General features: G+C 39.4%; 1 protein-coding gene across 1 annotated transcript; it reads left to right on the top strand.

Moving 5' to 3' along the window:
• Positions 1-9,757: 9,757 nt before the first annotated feature.
• Positions 9,758-22,434, top strand: LOC124233709 (calcium-activated chloride channel regulator 4-like; the record flags this gene model as incomplete). The annotated part of the gene is made up of 7 exons (XM_046650830.1): positions 9,758-9,916; positions 13,863-14,003; positions 14,145-14,292; positions 17,780-17,888; positions 19,420-19,597; positions 19,909-20,127; positions 22,207-22,434. Coding segments are annotated over exons 1-7 (1,182 nt in total), but the record flags the coding sequence as incomplete, so codon positions are not given.
• Between the last annotated feature and the right edge of the window lie 1,596 nt (positions 22,435-24,030).

Raw genomic sequence — 24,030 nt, 5'->3', positions numbered from 1 at the left:
CAGTGTCATATATATTTCTGTCATATATTGCACTGCACTAAATCGCAATCATCGATCTCCTTGTCTGTCTCCCATGCTAATCTGTGACTTCATTAAACCAAAGGACTATATTTGATTTGTTTTTGTATCCCTCAGACCTACCACAGTGCCTGGTTCATAGTCAGCAGGGACTCAACAAATACTCGTTGACCTATTGGCAACCCCAGCTTCAGTCAAGCAACGTAATAAAGAAAAGAACACTGTGGTAAGTGCTAACCTTGTTAACTTAAACATCTGAGATAAGAGAAAAACGTTAAACCTTCAACCTTTTAAGTTCCTGATTTTTTAAAATTTTGATAAAATATACATAACTGCAAATTTATGATTTTAACCACTTTTAGGTGTACAATTCAGTCCCATTATTAAGCACATTCACATTGTTGTGCAACTATCACCGCCAACCATATCCAGGACTTTTTGTTCTTCCTAAACTGAAACTCCATACCCATTAAACAACAATTCCCATTCCCCCCTCCTCCCAGCCCATGGAACCACCGTTTTACTTCCTGAATCTATGAATTTGCCTACTCTAGGTACCTCATGTAAGTGGACTCATACTGCGTTTGTCCTTTTGTGACCGGCTTATTTCAATTAGCATAATTGTTTCAAGGTTCATCCATGTTGTAGCATGTGTCAGAATTTCTTCCCTTTTCAAAGCTGAATAATCTCATTCTGTTGTATGTATTCACTACATTTTCTTTCTCCATTCTTCCGTTAGTGGACACTTGGGTTGCTTCCATTTTTGGCTGTTGTGACTCATGCTGTTATGAACATGGGTGTACATATACTGCTCAAGTCCCCGCTTTCAGTTCCTTGAGGTATACACCCAGGAGTGGAATTGCTGGATCACATGATAATTCTATGCTTGATTTTTTTCAGAAGCCACTATACTGCTTTCAACAGCAGCTACACCCTTTTACATTCCCACCAGCAATGCACAGGGTTCCAATTTCTCCACATCCTCACCAATAGTGATTTTCTGTGTTTTTGATAATGGCCATCCCAATGCGTGTGAAGTCGTAGCTCATTGTGAAGTTCCTGGGCCTTTTGTCCAGCGTGTATCTTTCTGGTCACTCTAGATCCTCTCTAAATCTCATACTACTCCTGAGTCCTAAACTGAAAGAAAATGTCTTTGAAATCATATGAATGAGGGACACTTCCCACAGGATAATATTCTCTTCATTTATGCATGGTGATATGGAGGTGCTGACATACTGGAGATTTGTGGTTACTATGCAAAATTCACTATTTATTTATTTATTCATTCTCTGTTTAATTGTATAGTTCATTTTGACCCTATTCTGTTTACACCTTCATTCCATTTATCCAGCTTTCCAGGCAACGCTATCCAAGAGTCAATAGCATGTTAATGAAGAAGCATACTATTTACCAACTGCATTTTTAAAATCTAGGGGCAAATTTTAAAACATTTTGTATTATGCTATTGTCATTATAACTTTATGAAGTTACAGATATATTTCCTTTAATCACTGTCCTCCCCAAATTTTCTCTTAAAAAGGAATGGAACAGATTTTTTATTGACTCATGTGAGAGACTCTTTGCCTAAAAGAAAATTAAAATTGATCTGTTTTTTGACAACCTCCTAAATAAAAATATCTCTTGTGTGCAGGAAAGAGTTAAATTTTTGCACTCTATCTAGAGGGAAAACCAAATACACAAAGCAACATATTTCACTATATAAGAACCTCAATAATAACTTTGAACTTGATTAATTTGAAGCACATATAGGCAGAAGGAAGAAAAGCAAGCAGCCCAACCAACAATTAGTTGGGCAAGTAGTTCACTGAAAGAGGAACCTCTGCTCCCAACCATCCCTACCCCAGGTGAGAAGGATCAGCCAGGAACAAGAGAAGCATCTGAGCAAGTTATACAAGAAATTTCAGAGAGCCATAACAAGACATTAATGGCACAAGTGGACTTTGTACCAAGAACCAAGGCCACGTCTACCAAGGAGATGCAAAGGCATAAATGTCTAGCAAAGAAACTAGGTTAAGCATGAAGGATTATGTGGGTGCCAGGGCTGCCATCATAAGCCTATTGTACCTTTTCAGAGAGGTGATTAATAAGAATGCATTTGCATCCACATCAGACGCACACAGTCAAAATATGTCAACTATGGTCAATATGATGAACACTAGTCCTTCTCAAATTTTAATGTGCATATGCATCCCCTGGGAATCTTGTTAAAATGCAGATTCTGATTCAGTAGGTCTGAGACAGTATTTCTAACAAGCTACCAGATGGCCAATGCAGGTGGTCCAAGTCTACACTTTGAATGCATGAGGTCAACAATCAGAAGGTCTGGCAAATTAGGCGGAAATTGAAATCTCTGGGGCTCTTGGCAAACTTTTGCTCTCCTGATAAAAGAGCAAAGATTGTTGGGGCCAGCGCATTCCTCTGTTTACAGCATGGATACAGGGCCTCTAGCTGTAGCAGCTGCGTATGATCAGGAGTAAAAAGCCACCAATCTAAGGTTAGTAGAGAAGAAATATAGAAAGATCCTGTGTCCTTGATGCCATCATTAAGCTGCTGCTTAATGCCTGGACTGCCTTGTAAGGAAATAAATCCATATTTGGTTAGGCCACAAATAATTCGGTTTTACAACTGAAAACACTTGTAATGAATACATATAGGCTAGAGGTACCAATATATGAAGTATGGACAAAAAAGCTGGCAGGAAAGCGAGTGAGAGGAAGAACTAAGGACCTAGGTAATCCACTGAGATAAGCTTCTTTCAATAAGCAATGATCTACTGTAGACTAGTGATCCCCAGCTTTTCCAGAAATAATCCAGTAAAGATTATTATTATTATTGTCAAAAAATGTGAATGATCTGCTTTCGCAATTCACATACATGATAATAACTGGTATTTACTGAGCACTTACCATGTGTCACACAGTGTTCTAGTGTCCCATATGTATGCATATATTTAATTCTTTTAATACACGACTATTCTTTGAGGCAAGTTTATTATTGTCCTCACTCTACTAATGACAAAATTGAAGCACAGAGAGGTTCAGTAGCTTAACCGTGTTCACCTACTTAATGACAAAGCTGGGGTCTGAACTCACACAGCACAACTCCAAACCCTTATATTCTCAACGACTGTCTCATTGCTGCCCCACAGGATAAGAGCTCTAGTACCTGTGACTTGGAAAGGAATGCGTGTATGCATATGGATTTGAATGCCCATCTCAACAAATTTGAGTGCTCTGGAGAAATTTAATCCACAGTTTGGAAATCACTCTCCTTTATCCAGGGCTGCCATTAACATCTCCAAGTTCTCATCTCCAGATTAGAAACATTTGAAAAATTGAAACCTCGATTTTAGAGTCATGTGTTTAACGAAACTATGAATATAAACAATCACTGTTTGGAAGTGAATATTATAATTGGAAAAAGTTCTCTGTCATTTAAAGACAACAGTGACTCAGCCACTCTACCAATCAATCAGAGAAAGGAGCGCTGCTATCCTGCCCACCAGCGCAAGCGCAGCAGGATCTAGGTCTTTGTGTCAGAATTTTAACTAGAAGTCAAGATCATTTTCTACCTCTGTGACCTTGGCCTCTATTTCAAACATAACGCTGGGATGTGCTCTTCCTTCATGAAATAATAAAATAAGATAAATAAACAAATAAAATAAAAGTAAAGTATAGCTGAATTAAATTAAAATAAGACAAAGTAAAACCTTAAAATCCTATCCATTCTTTAGAGACTCAGCTGAAATGTGATTCCTAACTCCACCTCTAGACCTGACTCAGAATTTCTAGCTCCTTACTCTTTACTGCCATATATATGTTTATTACAGCACTCATCATAGGTCAGTCTCCTTCACTAAATAGGGGATTTTTTAAGGGCCAGCCCTTTTTATCGTCTGAGTTTAACACAAAGTAAATACTCCATAAAATATTCAAAGGACCACTGTAAAGACTATATGGCATGTTATATAATATGTTATGCCCAGACAAACTTTCTCATTCTCCCAAATTACAGAAATTTTTATTACAAAAAGAAAATTGTACAATATGTGAAAATTTGATTTTTGAACTGGAACTTTCATCTGTTGTTTGTAGAATTCTTCCACAGATGGAGGACTTGACCTACTATGAGTTGGCTTCCTTCTCAGGGGAAATGATGTGTCCTTGAGGAGTACGGCATAGGGGTTATGAATATGGCTTGGGAGTCAGACCAGGGTTTCAGCTTGCTTCTGACACTACTGGTGTGTGACTTTGAGCAAGTTATCAAGGCTCAGTTTTCTCAGTTGTAAAATCAGAAATGGTGTCTACTCATAGGGTTGTTGTGTGGATTAAATGAGTTAATAGGTTTAAAGAATGTCACATAGTGCTTAGGATATATTAAGTGTTTAATAAATATTATTTGAGAAGTTAAGATATGACACCCTATCTCAGGCTGAGTTCACCACAAGCTGACCCTGAGACAAGGATTTGTATACTACGAAGTTCTCAAGGAGAAAAGGTGTGGGAGGAGGGGAAGCAGGACAGGGAAAATGGAGTCAAGTGCGGTGTTGATTACAGGCAAAGTCCCACAGAGGGGGCATCAGGCTGATCCCACAGGGATCTCGAGTGTATAACTTACACCTCGGGACTTGTCTCAACACAAGCAAAGGCACAGAGATTTCATATCCCTGCACCTATCAGTCATTGGCTAAAGACAACCTGGGAGGATGGAAGCACCCTCTAGCTCTCTGCACAAATGGGCAAAGCAGTTCCAGTAGCCTGTGAGCCATCGTCCAGAGAAGAGTTGCTGGTGTGGGCCAGTGGAAGCAAAAGCACCCTGACCCGGGGAGAAGGAGCATACAGGAAGAGTAGAAGGGATAGGAGGGGATTGGGGCAGAGCACCGAGAATGTCCACTACCAAGGTGTAACCAACCAGGCAAAACACGGCCGCCCACAGCAGGATGAAGAGACAGACACAGGTTCAAATCCTATGTCCTCCCTTCTCCAGACAACGTGAACCTGGACAATTTACCTAACATCTCTGGTGTCTATTTCACCATATATAGTCAGGGGATGATAGTACCGGTCTTGAAGAGTGATTATGAAAACTAAATGAGTTAAAGCGAAGTAACAATCAGAGCATCTCACGCGGGGACTCAGTAAACATTAGTTCTCCCTAATCCTTGTAGGATTCCCTGTATTCATGAAGAATGGGTTATAGAGATCACGTGAATAGATGAATCTGTACGTACTCACTCCTGGGCCAAAATTCTTCAGACAAACTTTCTGTTTAAAGCAAAAAGGACACTAGAAAAAGGGCCAAAAAGAACCCCTTGATGGTGTCATGTCCCAAGAATGTCCAAGAACATGATTTCAAATTGCTCCCTATTTGATGTACTGGGCTTTAAAATGACAAAAACAAGGAAAAACAGGCATTTTAGATTCAGAGTGAGGAATTGACTTGGAAATAGACGTAGGAGTCAGACCATCAATTTGGGCTATATCGATGGTGAAGTTGGACTAATAAATGTGACTGGACCTGAAGCCACAATTGGGATTTCTGATGCTGCTCTCCAAATCTAGAACTCAGAAACATACTCCCTCCACCATCCCCAAAACCTAGTCTGCAAAGCAGATACTTTTCCGCCTCAGTACAGAGGGAATCAGAACCTCACACAAATTGGACACTAGCAGCAGGGGAAAGAGAGACTGCTTTCCAGACCTGCCTCTAGAAGGCAGGACAGGACCCTGACCTATGTATGCTTAGTGCAAGGAATCTAGAACAGGACACACACACTGTGGACAGAGATCCAAACGAGAAGGAGAAGAAACTAAGTCTCACATGATGAATTCCAAGCTATTTTATACCCTACATTCTGTGAATACCTCCTAATAACAGAAATTCAGCGTTGCTTTCAGAAAATCATATAAGGGTGAGTAATTCAGTCTTGCAATTCATAAAGAAGCTCTTTTCATTTTTTTAAATGAAACATTTACAGATATCATTCCTTCCAGGAAATAAAAAGTCAAATTATAGACCATATGCCTGCCTCTATAAAAATAATCCAATTCACCTCTCATAAAGAAAGAAACTGGCTATTACTCTCTTAGCATGTCACTGACCATGATTTAAAAGTCCTATGACAGGACACTTCTCTGTCGCCCTGGTAATCATAAGTCTGACTCTCCCTGGAGAATTCAATGTTGTTCAGCTAAATTCCCAGAGAAGAGGAAAATCTGTGATGTGATGTTAAAAGGAAAAAAGAACATAAAATTAATATCTAATTTTCTTACCTTGGCATATTCATTCTCCTTGTGAGGAACATAAGGAACTTCTCCTTCCAATGATAAATTTAACATGGAAAAGGACAAACTTGTTCCCTTTATGTCTCTTGGAAAACAGTGTTACTCATTCAAATGTGAATCCACCATGACATATGACAGCCAACAAAATATCTGTGTGAGACAGAAAGAGAGGAGGATGAGGAATTATTAACAGAGAACAGGTAGGTTCTCCTAAGATCCTAAATGCCCACCTAAACTGTGAATACTACGTAATAGAACCTGTTACCCACTGGAATCAATTACTAAACAAATTTTACCAACTACTTTGCTTTTGGGGTTAACGATCTGAAGAAAAAACTTAACAAAAACTTTGATGTTTAATAAACGTTTTGTACATAAGGTTTTATGCAGAAACAATGCATACTAATTTGTGAAAAAACATATTTAGTAGTTTTGCAATATTGCATATATTAGCATAGAGATCTTATAAAAAGTGAAATAAAGATTAACATAATCAAATCTGAAATTACTCTATGATATTTAAGGACACTGGGAGGATTTAAGCAAAACAGGCTCAGCATTAAATTTTACAAATATCCCCAATCTAGTGTACAATTACAGAGGAAATAAAAATCAAAATTAAAATTCCAAGCATGAGGTAATAAATGTCAAATACATCAATGGAACAAAATGGATTGTCTAGACTGGAACATGATTTAGTAAAACTTGTGGGACATGGGCAAAATGGTATTCAATGCACTTGTTTTAGCATTTATTCCTAAACAACAAAATAAATAAATAAACATAATTTAGCTAGCAATCTCCTTGAGAAGCTACGAAAAGAAGTACAGTGTAAATGTAAAAATTAGTGAAAGTAATGACTAATGATAAAAGAAGAAGTAATAAGATAATGAGCACCACCAAAAATAATAACCAAAGGTACAAAACTAATTTTTAAATGTTAAAATTTCTGGGGCTAGTGAAGGTATGGGAGAGCACTTTCTGTCACGTTATGAAATCCCCAACTGGAAACTGAAATACCTATGAATGTTCAGCAATAAGTGAATTCTTAAGTTATAGCTAATCCATATTACTAATTTGTATTTAATACTTTAAAGTGAATTAGATAATTATATGAGCTCCCATACACATGATTTCCTAACCTCATGCATGCACACACCAACTTCAGGATTGTTGCCATGTTCATCTACCTAGTCTACTATTTTCTTTATGTATCTTCAATCAACTCATTGAGAAAATTAAAAAAAAAAGTGGTATCATTATAACAGTAATATTGGTGAAATCATAAGTTAGGTATGTTGGATAACAGCTGGATTTTTTCAAAGCCCCTCCTTCTGTAGTAGACAAGGAAACCCAATAATTTTGAGTGCCCTGTGTGAGCCTGTTTCCATGAGCAGGATTTGATTTGGACCCACTTAGCACAGTCCTTTCTGATTTGTGACCAGCCAGTGTCTGTCCAGACTGTCTACCTGAGGTTGAGGTGATGGAGACAGTGGTCCTTGTAAGAGGCAGACTAGTTATGGACAGGGATGGCTCTGAGACACCACGGCAGCTCCCACTTCTCTCTTTAGGAAGAGTATTACACACTCAGCAAGGGAGATAGATGGAAAACCAGCCAAGGGCATACATTTGTCACTAATTCCGAAGGTCCTTTTTCAGGCTCCACGAAGCGTCACTCCTTTCTGTGCCCCCAGGAACAAGTAGATGGGGACTGTTATAAATATTCGTCTATTTTCATGGGGCTGCATGTGCCCAGTGCTTGAAGGGAGCTTTTCCTAACTCCTCTGGCAAAGAGGAAAGATCTCTCTTCTAACCTCACAACCATGAGCTTCCTGATTTTACTGAGGGAGCAATGGCATCTCCTCAAAATAACCTAGATACTCCCCAGACACTGGAGAGGATCTGAGTCCCCAGGTTTCTCCAACATTTCAAAGGGCTTGGACAAGTTCCTGTTTAAGGGTTGTGATAGGTCCTTAAAATGATAATCTTCACTAACTCAGTCAATCCCTCAGCCAAAACCACTTTCCTGAGCACCAAGTCTATGGGATGGGAGCACTCTTGGTTTGTTTGAAGCCCCCAAGCTGGAGTTTAGGGAGAGGCAGAGGGCATAGGAAGCAAGGTCAGCGAGGCAACCAGGACAAGACTGCCTAGGATGCATTTGATAACACCCAGGCCCACCCACTCCAGGTAATCACGGTCCTGCTGGGGTTGCCAGTGTAACAGCTCCATGCTGTATCTTGAAAAATATATTAATTCCATGAATGTACAGTTATCCTGTAATTTACTTGAGGGCTGGAAGGAGGGTGTGCGAGGCAGCCTAAGAGGGCAGAATCTGGGCACGTATGATAAAGCCTCTATCTTAGAATGTGACAAGTTGTGCTATTCTATTTTCAGTTCTCTTTTTGGGTTTGGGGTACTGGCTCCTTTTGCTTTAGGACTAGACACTCTTGACTCATCATCACAACTCCTAACCCAGCCCCTGTTCTCCTTTCTTTTAAATCTTACTATTTGCCTCATAAAACATAAATATGTGGGCTCAGAGTAAGAATGTTGGGTTGATATCCTGACTCTGACATTTACTAACTACGTGATCTTGGCAAGTTACTGAAACCGTGTGCCTCAGTTTCCCCATGCATAAAATGAAGATAATATTCAATCTTACCTTAACAGTTGCAGTGAGGATTAAGTGAGAGAATCTTTGCCCTGGTAAGCACTGAATAGATGTTAAGTATGAATATTATTCACTCTGCTTCAGTACTAACACGCTACCAGACATTTTTGATATGTTTGTATAAAAACAAGCATCATATATGTATAAAAACACTCTTATTTGGGCAGGATTTTTTTTTAAATTTAGTCTAATAACTTCATCAAATCTTTTTTAATCAAAGTATTTAAAATTATTAATTTGGGTTTCAAAGCCATCTTATCTAATTTGGTGTTACTTATATTTAATAATCTTACATCCTCTTCCATTATTTAAACCCTTGGTAAATAACCTAAGTAATAGTTAAATTTCTTTGTAATACTGAAGAACAACATTAACATTACTGTTTCTGTTCATTTCATTATGAAATTTTATTAATTTTCACATTACGCTCTACAGAGAATAAAAGAATATGTCTACCTTTAGGAAATTAGCTGAAATTAGAAAGAATAGAAAAGAATTCCCAAGTAAAGATGTGTAAGGTATTTCATAAAAAGATTTGACGTCTTCTGTGCTTCAGTCACTTTTACAGTAACATACAATAAAACAATTGCGTACACTAAAGTCAAACGTTTTCCGTGTATATAACAATAACCTTTATACGCTCAACGTCCCACAGCAGCCGACAATGATAACGTTTAGGAGTGTATAGAGAGAGAGAGAGAGGTGGTGAAAGAAAAGCCTCTTGAACAAACCGACATTGGGCTCAGGACAATTCAGAGCAACAATGGGGTTATTCAGAAGTGTGGTTTTTCTCTTAGTCCTCCAGCTTCTGCAGGGGTCCGATACTTCCCTCGTTCAGCTGAATAACAACGGCTACGAAGGTGTTATCATTGCTATAGACCCTGCTGTGCCAGAAGATGGAAGAATAATAGAACAGATAAAGGTAAGGAAGAAATGAGATTACTTCTGTTAAAATTGTGGAAAAGACAAGAAGTTAATAGTTAATTATTATAGAAAATTCTGAATGGTCCAGGGAGCTTAAAAGCCATGTGGTGCAGTGAAGACAATGCTAGAATGTCAGTGGGAATTGCAGGTTCTAGATGAGGTTCTACCCTCTCTCACCATAAGACCCAAGACAGGGAACAGGGCCTCCCTGATCCTCAGTGTCTTCCTCAGTATATAAGCAGTTGAACTTGTCCATTTTTAAGCAATGATTTATTGAATGTTTATAGCATGTCAGGGGGAGACAAGAGTGAACAAAAAGCCCCTGCCCTCGTGCAGTGTACACTCTTTTCAGCCGCTGTAGATAATAGAAACATGTAACTGTGTAGCAGGTCAGATGGTAGTAAGTTGCTGTGGAGTAAAATAAATCAGCCAAGGGGGATAGGGAGCGTTGGTGGGGCTGGGGTAGGGGAGAATGTGGGTTACTGTTTCATGTCGGGTACTCAGGGAAGGCCTCACTGTTGCTGTGACATCTGAGCAGAGACCTGAGATGAGTGAGGGAAGAGCCCACTGAAAACTCTGGGGAGGGAACGGCAGGCGCAGAGGCATGGAGGTGAGAGCATGCTTGATGAGACCAAGGACACAACTGCGAATGAGCAGGAGGAAGGGCGGAGTGGGCTGAAGTTGGAGAGGTGGCAGGGCCCAGAGCACTGGAAAGACTTTTGGGGCTTTTACTCTGAGTGCCATGGGAATCCATGAAAGGATTCTGAGCAGAGGAGGGGTGTGCTGTCTCCTGCATATTCGGGGATCACTCTGAAGGCAGTGTTGAGGAAACTCTGGAGAGGGTTTCCACTTCTGCTCATCCTGTATAGGATCTGTTGCAGCAGAGAGGTGCAGAAGGACACTGGGTAGGAAGCTGTCGCAGGTCAGAAGTGATGGTGACTAGCAACAGGGCTATTGTGGTAGAGATCACTAAAGAGGGTGATTCTGAGCATATTCGGAGGGTAGCATAGACGAATTTGCTCATGGTTTAGATGTGCGGGGGGTAGAGGTGGGAGGAGAGAAAGATAGAAGTCACAGACAACTTCAAGGGTTTTGGCCTGACCACTTGGAAGGATGGAATTTTCAGTAATTGAGAAGGCAAACACTGTTATATGAAGAAAATTCGGCAGTTGAGAGATCAGCAGTTAGTTTTGAACATTTTGACTTTGAGAATGGTTATTAGACATCAGGGGAAAAATCTGGGGGGAGATGAAAATTTGGGAGTCATCCGTGTGTGGACGAGATTGGAAGCCATGAGAATAAAGGAGTTCACTAGGAAGTGCAGATGGAGAAGAGAGTCTCCAGGACTGAACCAAGGCTCCGATTTCTACAGTTTCTTCCACCTCTCACATTCCATGTAAGAAAGAGATTGGTGTTACAGCCATGTGAATTAGGTCCCCCGTCCCTGACAGTTACTAATTCCTTCCTCCACTACTGTGTCTTAGGCTCACCGCTTTAGCCCTCCCATGGGTGTTATTATCCACCAGAAGCTGATGGGCATGACCTCAGTGGTGAGCAGGTGCTTCTGTGGCTGCCATTTAGCACTCATTCTGTGTAAACTCTGGCAGCACAGTGGTATTCACTTACTGATACCTAGGGAAAGGCAAAGCTTCCTTTACCGAGGAACACAGGCTTGAATAGCAGTTAATATAGCTGACCCTAAAAGATGGCTTTTTAAGTGTTCAGGGACAGCTGATCAGTTTCAAAATATTTTGAACCTCTTAAATCAGTATTTGGAAGGATTATTTGTAGAGGAACAGTGACTGTTAGGACAGTCCTCTGTGGGACATTACAAGCAAACATTCAACTGTTAGTGGACACGCCTAGATTACACATCTCCTAACACTCTCCCAGCCCTCTGCAAGGTGCTTGCATTTATATTGTTAGGCCATCTTGTGAAACATTCTCATCTGTATTCTACAGAAGAGGAAAATGGGGTTGGAGAAGTTAAATGATTTTTCCAAGGTCATATTTAGTAGCACAATAAAACTGAGATCCAGCATGTGGGCTTTCAAGATTGACAGACGTGGGTTTGCATTCGGCCTTGTATAAGATGACAGAAATCACACATTTTTCTAACCAGGAAGCAAATTTCTGGACATAACCCTACTCCTGAGGTACTATCTGATCATAATAAGTTTATGCTGAATTGACTATTAATTTATGACCTGCAATGTCACTTGCCAACTTTTCTTATTCCTTTTATTCATGTGTCCCTACTTATTTTTGGAAACATTGATGTCTTAATCTTCTTTGATCAAGCTAGGATATTACAAGAATTCTGAGAAGAAATTTAGAAAGAATATGACAGGAATTCTGCTTGGAAAGCCTGTGAGAAGCGTCAGTCGTCCCCCTAATATATCCTAGGAGATCACAGCCATTTGATTTAGGGTCAATGAAATCCCTCCATGATCTGAAGACATTCTAATACCTAAGTGGGTTGTGCAGAGCTACGGAGACAGCAAAGTAAATGGAATACCTCAGAGTTGTACAAAACACAAGCCACACAATTGTGTGCAGCCACACTATTCTCCAATCAGTAGCACAATTCAAACAACCACATATGCTTTTATATCATAGCCACAGAAGGGGCCATCACTTCAAGCAGAAGGTAACTGGTTGATACATAAATACCCCAAAACAAAAAAAAGGGGAGAGGCATCCCTAGGGAACAGGTAGAGAATTCTTTCATCTGCTCTAGGCCAGTGATGAAGTAACCTCCTATCTAGATTAGGAGCTCTCTGAAGGCCTTTTCCTGACTCCTAGCCAGTCCTCTGGGCCTTCAGTTCTCTGCACTCTGGCTTCTGATTGATCCCATGGCTCTGAACCCAATCAGTTTGCTGATCTCCTCAGTACATTACAGTCAGCACGCTGAACTCTCTTCAAGAACACAGGGTAGAGAGCTCTGGAACTCCTGAAATAGAACAGCTCTATGATGGGCTTATGTTAGGTCAGGAAGCACCCTGGAGGACTGGAGCCTGCCTTGAAGGAAACAACACTCTTGACTGGGATGTTGCCAGTGAGATGAAGAGGATGACACCGTCATCTAGCATCCAGGGTCCCCCAAATATTCAGTGGGTTTGATCATCTACCATAAGACCTTTTCACCCATCTATTTCCCCATCTAGATAGTAAGCTCTAGGGAGGGACTATTTCTCATTAATCATTGCATCTTTGGATTCAGGATATTGAACAGTATAAGGTGATATTATTTTCAGCTTGTTGGCAGAGCAATAAGCTCTGCCTAGGATCAAAAAGCTCTGCCTCTCCTATGAATTTTCCGTCACCCCACCTTCTAGGATCCCAACCCAGCTGCCTCTCCTGCACAGTGGGAGTATAATGAAAATCCTCTCCTATGACCAGTCCCTACAGAATGTTCTCCTTAGCTTGCATCAGCTAAGGCTGTTCTCTACTACGACTTATAAACAGTAATGACATCAACCAGTTTGTGACTGCCTATGTGAAGAGTACCATACAACTCATTTCATATTTATGCCAACCTTAAAGATAGATTGCAATACTCCATTTAAGAGATGAGGGAACTGGGCTTCAGAGCGTTATGTAAACTGGCGAAGCCCTATCAGCCAGAAAGTGCTGATGCCAGTATTGGAACCAAGCAGATGACCCTAAAGTCTATGCCTTTATCATTTTATACAATTTCTCTTAACACCAAACACGAGCATTTGCCTTTTGATGAAGGATTATGGAAGATTCAACCTTTAATGTGCAGAATGAAGCTATAATTTTGGACTGAGGTGGCCAAGTGAATTGTGAGGCAGAGCCCTTGCTCATTAGTAAGTTGCTTTTTCTATCCACTCTTAAGTTGGGAAATGCCTATGACGAACACTTGTTCATTTACTTCACTGTCACTTCTCCATCCTCACATGTGTTTCCTTTAACAATAGGACATGGTGACTGCAGCGTCTACTTACCTGTTTGAAGCCACAGAAAAAAGATTCTTTTTCAAAAATGTTTCAATATTAATTCCTGAGAATTGGAAGGAAAACTCTAAATATGAGAGGCCAAAACGTGAAAGCTATGAACACGTGAGTCAAAAAGTTTCTCTTAAAAATTATAATTTTTGCTGCGCCTCAGTTTTACAGCAAACTGGTCGTTTCAGAGTTGTTCTGACTAAATGCTATCATTTCTATTTCTGATCGTTTAAAAATCTTTTTAAACATTCTCAGGCTGATGTTTTAGTTGCACCACCTACCCTCCCAGGTAAGGATGAACCATACACCAAGCAGTTCACTGCCTGTGGAGAGAAAGGAGAATACATTCATCTCACCCCCAACTTTGTACTTGGAAAAAACGAAAGTGAATATGGACCATCAGGTAGGAATTTTGGTTAAAACACATATTTTGCAGTGCTTCCAACAAGCAGTTTTGTATCCAGCTTAAGTGTCCAAGCCTTGGAGCCAGAGTCCCTCGGTTCAAATCCTGACTCCCCTAATTATCAGCTGTGTGTGACCTTGGACAAGTGACCTAGCCTCTCTGTGCCTATTTCCTGTAAAATGGTGAATAGAGGAGTTTCTCCTTTATACAATTGTTGTGAACGTTAAATTAGATAATCCACGTAACTATGCTCAGTACAGTGTCTACAGAAATTTGAACACAGGACAACGGTAATAAATGTTTTCTTTTGGCATATTTTTAGGTTTTAATTTTCCAGTTCTTCACAGCCAGATATTAATCAATCACGTGCTGTTTCCATGGAAGGCAGATGCCTGGCAAGCTGGAAAGAGCCAAGATGCCAGTTTCTGGCCAAGAGAAAACACTCACAGGCTGCTAGTTGCCGATACTCTTATTCAACTTATTTGGTTGAACCAGATGAACTTGTCATTAAGTCATCATTTTCACCTATAAAAGTGACAGTTTCATCTACTTCCATCTAAAAGTTAACATCATTGGTTCAAATGAACTAAAGCATATTATTTTTCACATAAAATGCAAATCATTGTTAAAAGAGGGCCCAATGCACATGTCACTACTCAGTGAAACTTCCTGAATCTGCATACTCCAGAATCTCCCTCTTCTGTTGCCCTTCAACGAGCACACATGAAGTCTCTTGTCTCTGTTAAACACTCAGCTGGCTCTGGTCCTCATCATTGCCTGGACATGTTCCCCACTGCAATGTTTGTTTTTTTTTTTTTTTTGAGGAAGATTAGCCCTGAGCTAACATCCGTGCCCATCTTCCTCTACTTTATATGTGGGAAGCCTGCCACAGCATGGCTTGACTAGTGTGCCATGTTCGCACCTGGGATCCAAACCAGCGAACCCCGGGCCACAGAAGCGGAACGTGGGAACTTAACCACTGGGCTACCGGGCCAGCCCCATCCCACTGCAGTCTTGAAAGCTACGTCATCTCACTCCATCCCAATCTTATGTTTTCCCCATACTTTAGCCTGACAATGTTTGCTCTCCTTGGCACTTTTAATGCCTTGTGCCCTTCTAGCTATACTTTCTTTCCTATCTGGCATGTCCAGAAAGTCAATTCAACTACAAGTATAAATAGCTCAACACTCTTATCCTTATGTTTCATTCAACTTGCCAAGTCCTGTGCACTGAGTTTCCAGGTAGTTTCCTTTGGCTCCTGTTAATATGTTTCCAAGATGTAAAAGAAAATTACAAAACTAATTGGTGTCGTTACAAAAACACATCTTCCAAGCTCAGGGAAGCACTCAAAGCTACTCAACAATATTTTTACTTGCCTCTTCTCAGCTCTCTCTCTCATTCCCCACAGCAGCTGTTGCAAAACTTCTACCAGTTTTCTCAAGATCTCTAGTCACTCTTGTCAATCCCATCAAGCAACAGATGCTTTGAGAAAATAAAGGCCCTTACCTTCTTCCTCTTTACTTCCAAACTCGTGTCCACCTTCATCTCTCCCCACCTCCAGCTGTCTTAGAAGAGGAGGATGTTCTACAGTTTTTAAAGCCAAGGTCCCCTCCTGAGCTCTTGTTGTTTTCCCATATCCCTCAACCTCAACCCAAGCCCACAGCTGACTATAATGGGACCCATATGTTTTTGAAAAAACTCACGTTATGCAAAACAATGCCCTAAAAACAACAAGGCTTTTGAAAAATAAGGTTAAGAAGACAGTCCCCAAATCTATGCAATTTGTAATAAAAATGATAACAACAATAGTAATAGATACCAAGGAAGCTCATTTGGACCACCCTTGGCAGCAGCTCAGTGTGGCTGGATGCTGCCATCATAGCAGATATTAAAAGTACACACACACACACAGAGGAAATGCTTTCATAAATGAGAATAGGGTTTGTGGGAACTGAGACAATGATATAGATGGGAAGGGAATTCTAAGTCAGAGGGGTTGCTTTTTTTAACAAAAATTTAGGTTATAAGGTCTACATCATGATGATTTGATGTACATATACGTAGTGAAATGATTACTAAAGTCAAGCTAATTAACATTTCATTGTCTCACATAGTTACCTTTGTGTGTGTGTGTGTGTGTGTGTGTGTGCTGAGAGCCCCTGAAATCTACCCTCTTAGCAAATGGAGGTGGGTACTGTAGGCAGGACCACCTGCCATGACCTAAGAAGGAAACACATTCTCTAAAAAGTGAGCCACTTATGCAGGCAGTTTTAAATTTTCTAAAAATTCATCAAACTCTAGAGCAGTAGCTAACACGAGGGCTTTTTCCTCCCTTACTGTAGGATATAATTTCATACTCACTAATCTGCCTCCATTTGCCTCGGAAACCTTAAACCAGTGTTCTCAAAGTTTAACGTGTAGAGGAATAACTTAGGGATCTTGTAAATATGAAGATTCTGACTCAGTAATCTAGAGTGGGCTTGAGAGTCTGCAAATCTTGTTAGCTCCCAGGGTATGCTGATGCTGCTGGTCCAAGGAACATATTTTGAGTAGCAAGGATTTTAAGAAGAAAAGACTTTTGCGTAATACTGACATTTCCCCCCTATTTTCAGGTCTCATGAGTTAATTTGAGTTAGAGAAACACATGTTGTAGCAGAATAGGCTATATTTCCAACCTCTCCTCCTCCATTTGATTTCCTCTGAAGTTTTCACTGATATTGCTAAAACAAAAATTCCACTTGCTTTTTCTTCCTGCATTTCAAGCTTGGATTTATCTTTATTCTTCCATTCACTCTAAAATTCTTAGGAAAAAAATCTTTTATTCTGATTCCCTCTCTCTATGCTTATCCTAGTCAAGGACTATATCCTACTCATCTTTATATTTCCTAGTACCTACTATAGTGCTGAATATACCTAATTAATAATAATTGTTTTCACACAAGTAATGCTTATATATACTAAGTATTGTATATTAATCAGTTCTTTTAGACACCCACAAGATTATCTATGGTCTATCACAGTGTTTTTCAATCTTTTTTTCATTGTCAACCTCCTAAGAAGCATTTACAGACACTTTTTAACTAATTGCATCTTCATGAAATTTTAATGCCACGGATGTTATACATCTCTTTATGTTGTTAGTAGGAGTGAACATTGTAGAGCCAAAAGCCATTGTAATATCTAAGACTTTTTGCCCCCAAAACCAAAACCCAAAGGCCAGTCTATTCCACCCATAGCACATACATCATAAATGTTTTGCTGATTTAATATGTTGTGGAATAAAAAGATTATATATTACATAATGTAACATAATATAATATAATGCAATGAATGTAAAATACTTTTGTATAAACAAAAATATAAATGTTGGCAGTTATTTAAAACCTAAATATGAATATTTTTGATTGAAAAAAAGTTTCTTAAAATAATTGCAGGGCAAATTTTGTCATTTGAATTATGATGACATATTTGGAATATTTTCCCACAGGGAGGTTGTTTGTCCACGAGTGGGCCCATCTCCGCTGGGGAGTGTTTGACGAGTACAATGAAGATGAGCCTTACTACAGCGCCACGTCAAAAAAAATTGAAGCAACAAGGCATGACCATTTAAATTTTCTTAAATTACCTCAGGCTGTAGCTTCTTATTTGCCTTAGTTTGATTTCTTTCAAGAGCCAGTCATTCATTTTTGTCCCAATCCAGGTAATAGACACTATATCACAAAACAGTGCTTTTCTGCTTTTTTAGAAAATGTCCCTTAAAGTAGCTGGTTGTCCATTTAAAATACAGGTAACTTCAAGAGCATTTGGTAGCCTGTTTGACGCATTTGTATATCTCTCTACCACAGCTTCCAGAACTCATTCATTCTGAAGTTGTCTGTGTAAAAGCCTGTACTATATGCGAGGAGATCAAAATTATTTACACTACACAAAAATGAAAAAAACAATGCTGAAGGTAGTGGCAAACGTGGGCTGAGAAATCAACCAGCTTCAAGAAACTAAAAAGGAATTTCTTGAGTTTATACAGTTCATTTTAAAACACCAATCTAACATCACCATTAATAATAGACAATCCTCTTGGTTCTGACATCAAGAAAGCAGAATGTTTGGGGGGAGTTGATCTAAAATTAGGTGCCATCAGCTTAGCCAATCTTAGATGGCTTGCTGGGGCTGAGGAATTATAAACAATGTACAAACTGAAAGATATACAATTTCAGCGAAGGCTCTTCCTCAACTCCGTCGAACCAAGTTTGAGGACACATATTTTAGAGTTTTACATTGACTACATTTGTTTGCATCGTATTCCTCCTACATGTCTAGTCTCTACTGCAGAATATTCATCATGATTGTTAATATAGATAACATCATTATGTTCACTGAGTTTGGGGCAATAGAAGCATGCACATATGTAGGAGTCTCCCTAAATGACTGAATAAAATCTAGTCATTCCTTCTGGGATTAAAACTGGAGAAACATTGAAAAGATGGGATATATTCACATCCCAGCATACTTGTAATCAGTGCCACCTATGGCCAATACCATGCAGTAAAACATACGCATAAAACACCTCCACCATTCTTTACTCTGCTCTCCTGGGCAGTACCTCAGTCTTTCCTTCAAGCCACATTTCACTTTGGATACAAATGAATATCAAAACACTTGTAGCCACGCCTCATCCCATTCTTTGGGGATATCTTCTTGAACAGAAATCTACAAAGAACCTTACGCTAAGGTGGTACCAAGAGCAACTGTTTCACAAGTGGCCTTGTCTAGATGCCTGCAGTGTATTTACCATCACAAGGCCACCAAGACAGGTGTTTGGAAAAGGGAAGCTTCCAGCCATTAGTGTGAGCAGGACAGCAGGAGCTTGAATTCCAGCAGAGAACTCAGCCATCGCCTACACTGGAGAGCCCACTTAACATTTCCCTCTGCCACTTCTTGAAAAACAGATAACTGCTCTGGTAGGAACCCTGAAACTTTGCTGTCAAAACAGGATGTGTGTGCTACATAAATGAGAATAAAAACCTTGATATAAAGGTCATTATTGAAAACCATGATATGAAAACATAAGATTTTCAAAAAACTTTAATCGTTACGTTGCCTCAAAGACTAACTGTCACATACTTTCAGGTGTTCCACGGGTATTACTGGTATAAATAGAGTTCATACGTGTCAAGGAGACAGCTGTATAACCAGAGGATGCAAAATTAATTCTAAGACAAAACTGTATGAAAAAGATTGTCAATTCTTCCCGGAGAAAGATCAAACTGAAAAAGCATCCATAATGTTTATGCAAGCAATTAATTCTGTAAGTATACCAATCATTGCTTCAGAGTGTATATTTATAATTAAAGGACATGTTATCATGTTTATAAAAGATCTGTGCAGGTCACGTGAGAGATTAGATGTAGTAGTATAGAGTTCTTTGACTGGTACATAGTAAGGACTCAAGCAGTGTTACTTACTACTCAAAATCCACTTTACTATTATATGACTCCTGAGTCAAGATCATTCAAGAAACAACATACTTGGAGAATAGATTTGTAATATTTTTCAGATTTGTACTTGATTTCCAAAGGCATAATGTAGAAAAATTTTTTTAATTTTATCAACCCTTAGGTCGTTGAATTCTGTAAGGAAAACAACCATAACCGAGAGGCTCCAAGCCTACAAAACAAAATGTGCAATTCCAGAAGCACATGGGAGGTGATCAGCAATTCTGAGGATTTTAAAAACACAGCATCTATGGTGGAACCACCCCCTCCACCTGTCTTCTCATTGCTGAAGATCAGCCAAAGAATTGTGTGCTTAGTTCTTGATAAGTCTGGAAGCATGGCGGTAAGTTTGTGAGCCCATTTTTCCTGGATGTAGGGACAGGTAGGTGATTGAGGGCCTAAGAACACTCAACACTACCTGCACCTGGATTGTTCTGAATTGTATGGTGACATAAGTACCAACACTTCCTGTGATCATGACCTCAAGTTGGGCAGTGAATATCATAATGAAAGTAGGATAGTGATAGAGTTTAAAACACCTAACCCAAGAGTCTCTGTCTTTTCCAGAAAATGAGGGCTTTATTGAGGTGGACTTTTAGGCCCTTTATTGAAGATTTAGTTAGAAGATCAGAACTAGAGATTGAAATAGGAAAATGTTTTCTAACCTCGCCCTTATTGTCTACTGGAAATACTTGACAGATATGAGGAAAAGGTAGATTATGGGCTTATGAACTCCTTTCAAGTCAAGGGACAAGATCAACCAGGAAAATTCTTAACACAGTTTTATCTTATTTTCAACACTTATATCAATGACCTCTTTATGCTCAAAGACACCAACAAAGAGCATCTCCATCACGAAGATAGGACCAGATTCAGCCATTCGTTCCTTCTACTATCATTCACTGAATGGTAGGCATTGTGACAGGCTCTAGGAGTAGAAGCCCATACCCTTAAAGAGTTTATAGTTCAATAAAGGAAATTTTCCCTGCCTTCTCTATCACCTGGTTAACTCATACACAATCTTCAAAATTTGGTAGAGGTACCCATTTCCCCAGGAGGAGATGGGCTAGGCTTCTATGCTAGGCTAAGGGCTCTTCTGCTGGTCTCCCATAATGACCTGTGCAAACTCATATTACTATAAATTATGTTAAATTACACACTTCTCTCCCCACAAGACTGGGAGCTCCTCTAGGACTTGAAAGCATGTTCTCTAGGAATCATGTCCTCTAGGACTTGAAATAGAGTCTTATTCATCTTTGTATTAGACCAGGGTTTATCACATATAGGCACTCAATAAAAAATTGTTGAAATGAATAGACTACAAATGAGCAGATGTAATGTGATAAGGTACTCAAAAGAATGGCACATTTGAGGCAGAATAGGCCATGCTGAAGATCAGGAATAGTGTCTTCAACAAATGGTGATTCTGTGGACACTGAAAAGAGCAAAGTATGAATGAAATAATCCACAATAACACAGAGTTTCAGAAAGAGCATCAGAGTGTTAGACACCAGCACATATAAGTGCCTAGGACGTGTCGCTGGGGAGAGATGACATTCCTGAATGAGAGAAGATGAGCACCCTTCCCTAGACACAGTGCAGATAGAGCCAAGTGTAAAGGTAAAGCAAGGTAGTAAAGAGAGCCCTCAAAGATGGGATGTAGGTGGAGGTTCTTACTGTGATTTGGTTCTAGGGAGTTCAGAGGGAAATTTGGGCATGTGTTGGGAGTGGTACCACAGATCAGTTGGTGTTGAGGGATTGGAAAAGACAAATGTTTGAAGACACTCACATGGTGGGCATTCATGTAGGAAAGAGAGATATGAGTCTTAATGAATTACCAAAAAACCAATTCCTATTAATCTGTTGGTGGGGAAGTGGTGGGAAGAGGTAGGAACAGAAGAGGAAATAGGGGAGGTAGGGATTGGGCCTCTCCTATTTCAGCTCCAGCTAGATTAAGTTTCATCTATTAGGTAGTCTAGTTCCCAGTGGATGGGGAGATTTCAGCCTCTAGTTGGAGTGTGTGATACTCTGGTGAGATACTGTAGGATCTGGGGATTGGCTTCACCTCGACACAACTAACAGAGTATCCCAGGAGTAAGCAGGTAGATTCTAAGATGTAAGTCATCATTCTCCAATTAAAACTCAACCCCCACTCCACCCTCCACTCTAATTTGGGTGCTTAGCAGTCAACAATCAGCTTTACTCAAAAGCTTGTTTTCCTTACTATACTATATTTTTTCATAATACACACAGCTATATTTTTCAAGTTTATCAATTAAAAAAATAATTGCTTTCTTTAATAACACTGATTACTATTGATAGAAAATTCTTAACAACTAATTCTACTCCTTCATTTTATGTGATCTGCTATTATTTTCCAGTTGAAAACACTTGGTTGTTTTTCTTGTCCTTTTTTATTCAGGGTTCTAATCGGCTAAGTCGAATGAATCAAGCAGCAAAACATTTCCTGCTTCAGATCATTGAGAATGGATCGTGGGTGGGGATGGTGCACTTTGATAGTACTGCCTATAAAAAAAGTAGTTTAATCCAAATAATAAGCAGCAACGAAAGAAACAAGCTCTTGGAGAGTTTACCTACAGCAGCTTCTGGAGGAACTTCCATCTGTGCAGGAATTAAATCGGCATTTCAGGTGAAAATCACACTAAACATATAGTTTTTTTTATTACTAAGACATTTTTATGTTAAATGCATGCTGCACTTACTTGCTCTCTAGTTTTCACATATCTAATCCTAGGAAGCACATGACTAACCCACAGAAAAATTGTCTTGATGATTTTTTAATGGATCACTAAGTCAACATATAAACTGGTGAGTGAATAAATGACTATTAAAATGCCCCTAAAGCACAAGCCCAATGGGGTCGGGACTTTGTCTTGTTACCATGCAATAGTCAGTGCCCAATAAAGGTTAGTTAAATAAGTGTGCTTGGGCAGCAAAAGTCATCAACATTTAATGCAACGAAGCAAGCTAAGTGTATGATTCCACTTTGGGCCAATCCTCGTTTCAGTGTCTGTGACATCCAGTTACAGAAAAGTGATGTTTATCTCTTAAAGCAGATGTGGCAGGGACTGTTAGTCAAAGTTGGGTAAGGAAGACTGGTCACAACATGAGTTTTGACCTCAGAGAACTGGCTCTACTACGTACTAGCTATGTGATCTTAGACAACGTTTCAGTCTCTTTGGATTCTCAGGGCCTTAGCTATAAAATAGAGGAAAACAAGAATGCTACTTCACAGGGCTATTATGAGGAGCAAATGAAATGATATATTTACATACTTAGAACAATATCTATTTATACTAAATATATAATTCACAATAACGATTATTATGAATGTTATTAATATCCAAATGGTCAATATGAGGTTGTAATTAGTATCATTTGCATCATTTTCCAGCTAAGGAAGCTTCACTGTCCCCTCAGGGTCTGTAAAATTGAATCTGAATTCCTCAGTCCCATGTTATTTGAGTCTCCTGTCCCCTCAATAAAATTCTAACATGAAGTCCTGGGTTCAAACTCCAATCATCACTTACTAGCTTTGTGACCCTAAGCATGACTCTTCACCTCTCTAGACTTCTATAACCTCATCAGCAATGAAAGCCAGCAGATAGGACTGTTCATGTTTTAATTTATTCAACATATGTTTAGAGTAGGGAGTAGTGGACAAACATATAACATAATTTAATATTTAACATATATTTATGTACCCAGCAAAGCTTCTCTGCCCTGGTGGTGAACGCTATCCCAGTGGGGAATATATCATACCTCCATCAATCAATCAATCAATTAATTTAAAACAATAACAATTAAAGATTTTTGGAGACAGTGTTGTGATGGAACCAGAGTGAAGTCATAGAGTAACTGGGAAAAGAGGGGCACTGGCTACCTTAGGTAGAGATGCCACTGGGGCTCTTTCTGAAGGCTGACATTTAAGCTAAGATTTGAAGGATAAGGAGTCAGCGGTTCAGGCAGAAAGGAAAGTGCAAAGTCCCTTGGGAAAGAGGTGGAAAAGAACTGGATTATTCCAAGAAATAACAGAAGCTAGTGACACTGGAGTCTGACAAATGAGGGGCTACGAAATGTGATTGGCAGGTAGACAGTAGCTACAACTTTCAAAGCTTCAAAAAATATGATAAGAAGTTTGTATTTTATTTTAAGCACCACAGAAAGCTACCGAAGGGCTTTAAGCATCAGAGACTGAGAATTAATTTACGATTTATGAAGTTGA

This window comes from Equus quagga, unplaced genomic scaffold, assembly GCF_021613505.1.
Source record: "Equus quagga isolate Etosha38 unplaced genomic scaffold, UCLA_HA_Equagga_1.0 210291_RagTag, whole genome shotgun sequence".
NCBI lineage: Eukaryota > Metazoa > Chordata > Mammalia > Perissodactyla > Equidae > Equus > Equus quagga.
Note: the sequence above shows the minus strand (reverse complement) of the source record. Positions and strands in the feature narration are given on the sequence as shown.